Raw genomic sequence first — 3,653 nt, forward strand, 5'->3', positions numbered from 1 at the left:
ACTCGATCTTTCTTTTTATGATACAAAACGACCCTGAAAATCCCAGGTCGCTATCTCAATTCTTTCTCGAGTTATCGTGCGGACAGACAGACAGACAGACAGACAAACAGACAAACAAACAGAATGAAACTTTTCCGGTCAGTGGAGTAATGGGCTTCGCTAATCGCTCAGCCAATAAAAAAGATAAAATACATAAAAATCAACGCATTAAGGCTATGCTGATCTTGTCAGGACTAGTCAAAATCTTCCTCCTCCACCTCCCAGACGAAATCCTCGTCGACTACGTTTTCCGGGTCGTCACCTGCAGCTGCAGCTGCGGCGTTGCCTGAAAGAGTTAATCCTATGAGTAATGGGCAGCTTAGGAGCAAAACGCGAATTCACGCGCGTCATATACCTGCTTCTTTGTCTTTGCTGCCGTACAAAGTCCCAGATGTCATGGAGTTGAGCATTTTCTCTGGCGGCTCAAACGACCCACAACAGCCGGGTGCTGATTTGACGCAATCAGACGCCAAGCAAAGCCCCTCAACCGTGGGAGTGACGAGCCGATTTCGTAGACGTGTCCTTATCAGCGTAATTTTGCTAAAGATACGCTCTACATCTGCATTAGAGTGCGGCAAACTTAGCACAGCCAGAACAAATTCAGCAAGGACAGAATATTTAAGTTCCCCGTCGCTGTCGGTGAGCTGCCCAATCTGGAAACATAAAAATGTTTTTTAATACGACGAAGTCATGTTATGCCAGTGCCAGACTAAGCGTACAAATGGCAACACTACCTTGTGCCAGAATACATCGACTTCCTCCTCCGCCAGGACCTCATCGGGAATGTCAGGATCGAGGGGAAGGCGCCTCCACTGGTCATCAAGGGCCTGCAGGTCGGCGGGCTTCGCGCGGGGCACGAGGTCCGCGAACGGAATGATGGAGTTGCTGTACTGACGGGCCTCGAACTTGGTGGCTGTCTTTGGCTTCAGAACGGGGAGGGCCGTCAGCAGGGGATCCCCGAAGTCGAACCGAGACTTTATCCCGTTACACAGGATGATCATATAGTCCCTGCAACGCTTTCTAAAGTCCTCCAACGCTTCAGGTGTGATGTCTGGGTGTTTGAGCTGGTCCTGGACCTTAACGCCGAGATACATATTGGCGAGGGGTGAAAACATGTCCAGCTGACTAGGGTTTATTTCTGTCAAGGGAGTCCTGCGGAGAGAAGCAGAGGGGTCAGTGCTCGGTCGTGCGCGAAATAAAACAAGGCACTTTATAAATATGCACACTACCTGCTCAAGTAGATTGGTTTCATGTAACTATTAAGTAGCTCTTTGTATCCCTCCGCCATCTTCTCATGGAGAGAAGTGACAACCACCTTATTGTGCTGGAAATACGCATTCAGAGTACTGATTTTCGGGAGGGCCCAAGCCAGGAACAGGAAGTATGCCTTCGTTATGGGGTCGTGAAGCCAGGTGAATAGCATCTCGGTACCGTGCGTGTTGTCCTCTAATCTGTGCTCTGTGAGGTAGAGGCGCAAAGGTTCCCATTGCTCTAAGATGCGGTCTACATTTTCCCGCAGGCACAGCCACCTCGTCAGAGACAGGCTCAGCATCTTGTGTTCAGCTACCTCCAAGTAGAGCTGAAATTCAGCGAACTGGGCAACTCGTTTTGAGCTGTGTTTGAAGAAACTGTGGATATTCCTTGCCATATCCTCAAGGGCTCTTGGCAATGCTTTCAACGCGTCCTTCCCCGCCAGGTGGAGGGAATGGCAGACACATCTCATTATCACAATCCCTGTACAGAGAAAAAGTCGTTTCAGTTACCCGTGCAACAACAACGCTACCGATTATTTTACTTTCACAACTTACCGGGGCAGCGTTCTTTCAGTCTTGTCATCAAAGAGCTATTGCGACCAAGCATTACGCTGGCACCGTCCGATGCAAACCCAATAAAATTCGAAACCGGGATGTTCATTTTCTCAAATGCAGCCATGAGAAGGTGGAACAGACGGTCCGCACTGGCACCCTCCCGTGCGGCCTCGAAATCTCCCTTAGGAAATACGTCGGATAGATCCCAAAACCTAGAAAAAAGTAAAATAAAATCATGCAATAATAATTTCCGGCTTTACTTTGGTACCCCCACATTGTAAAATTCGTACTCACTTGGTAACAATGCGTCCAGCCTTTCTATCATAGTACCTCACAGCGACAGCCGCCGTCTTGACGTTAAAATGAGTACTCTCATCGGTAAGGATTGAAAATTTCACTTGGCACAACGTCTCGGACAACTCTTCCTTATGTATGGCGCCGATGACATTTGTGATCACTCTCGTACACTTCAATCTCTTCATTTCTATGCCCTTGCAGATCGGGGAGTCCGGAAAAGCTGATTTGAGAGCAGGTACCAAATGATCTACGAAGTGCATAGGCGCGTTGTGAGCGGCGATACAGCCGGCAAGCACAATTTCTGCTCGACGCACTGCCTGTTTGTGCTTCAAGCTGGTTTCAGTTGCAGAGGCTGGTGCCACAAACTTGTCAAGGGTTCTGTTCGCCTTTCGCCGATCTGACTCCTCACCATGTTTTTGAGTTTCGAAATGATTCTTGATGGATGTCACGTTGGCTGAGAAACCACAGTCACACCATTTACACCTGGCCCTAGTATTACTTTTCGGGTCCTTATCTAGCCATGCGCCGACCTCCGGTCCGAATTTCTTTGTATTTGTCTTCCACGCCGAACGAAAATGCTGTTGCCTGTGTTTGCCTTGTCCCGAAGAATCTGACTTAGCTTTTTTCGACCGAGGTGGCGTTGCGTCGCCGTCATTTTCCTCATCACTACTTAACGCCATCCTAAATCGAAAATAAGATATCCAAAATTACCATTTAAACGATACACAACCATCGCGAGGAAGGTTAGGGACTGCACTTAACCTCTCGTTCTCGAACACTTCACAACACATTGACATTTTATTGTTGTTGCAATTTATTTGTTCAATTGGTAAGAGAATAAAAAGTACGGAAGACTCACCTGTGGTTTTGAAAAGCACACACGATCACCGCGCAAACGAATCGCAATTGCAATCAATAATAGGAAAGCAGCGGCATCTATCAGCATAACCGTCAACTTCGTGAAATGGAAGAGCAGAGGTTGGTGGAGGGGGTTCGCCAGAAGTGCCAACTTCGGTGCAACGAAACGGGGCGCATTGATAGGCATTTTTAGGCATCCTATCGAGAATTTGCAACAATATCGTACCTTTCGTGAAAATATCGTACTTTTCGCGTATGATGATCATACAGAAACTCACATCGTACGCGGGGCGAAAATATCGTACATGTACGATATTTATCATACGTCTAACAACCCTGGCAGATACGCTCTTACCTAGCTTAAGAGCGATCGAGTGGGCGGCGATGTACCGCTTATTTGACCCTACACCGTAACACAGCCAGCCATGACTCCTTCAGCCCTTGTTGTTGCAGGTCATGGAAGAAAGAAACCGCTAGCACGACAATATCAGTGTCAGAGCACCTTATGATAATGGATTTTGACCCATGCACAGCCATGTCTTTCGCGTGAAGGAAAATGCGCCCATCTGCCTCTTCCATTGAGGCACAACTAACATTGTCCAGTGCTGAGCCCTGAAAATTTAAATTCCAATGTGATTGCAAGTTGGGGTA

At 47.7% G+C, this 3,653-nt stretch overlaps 1 protein-coding gene across 1 annotated transcript; it reads right to left on the reverse strand.

Moving 5' to 3' along the window:
* Positions 1-179: 179 nt before the first annotated feature.
* On the reverse strand, positions 180-2,054 carry LOC113215455 (uncharacterized). Its single transcript, XM_052275730.1, has 4 exons — positions 1,269-2,054; positions 774-1,191; positions 395-692; positions 180-325 (listed from the first exon to the last, which is right to left on the reverse strand). Exons 1-4 carry the CDS (start codon positions 1,760-1,762, stop codon positions 234-236), a joined length of 1,302 nt encoding a protein of 433 aa, XP_052131690.1. The 5' UTR covers positions 1,763-2,054; the 3' UTR covers positions 180-233.
* Between the last annotated feature and the right edge of the window lie 1,599 nt (positions 2,055-3,653).

This window comes from Frankliniella occidentalis, unplaced genomic scaffold (genome assembly GCF_000697945.3).
Source record: "Frankliniella occidentalis isolate FOCC.00 unplaced genomic scaffold, Focc_3.1 Scaffold823, whole genome shotgun sequence".
NCBI classification, from domain to species: Eukaryota; Metazoa; Arthropoda; class Insecta; order Thysanoptera; family Thripidae; genus Frankliniella; species Frankliniella occidentalis.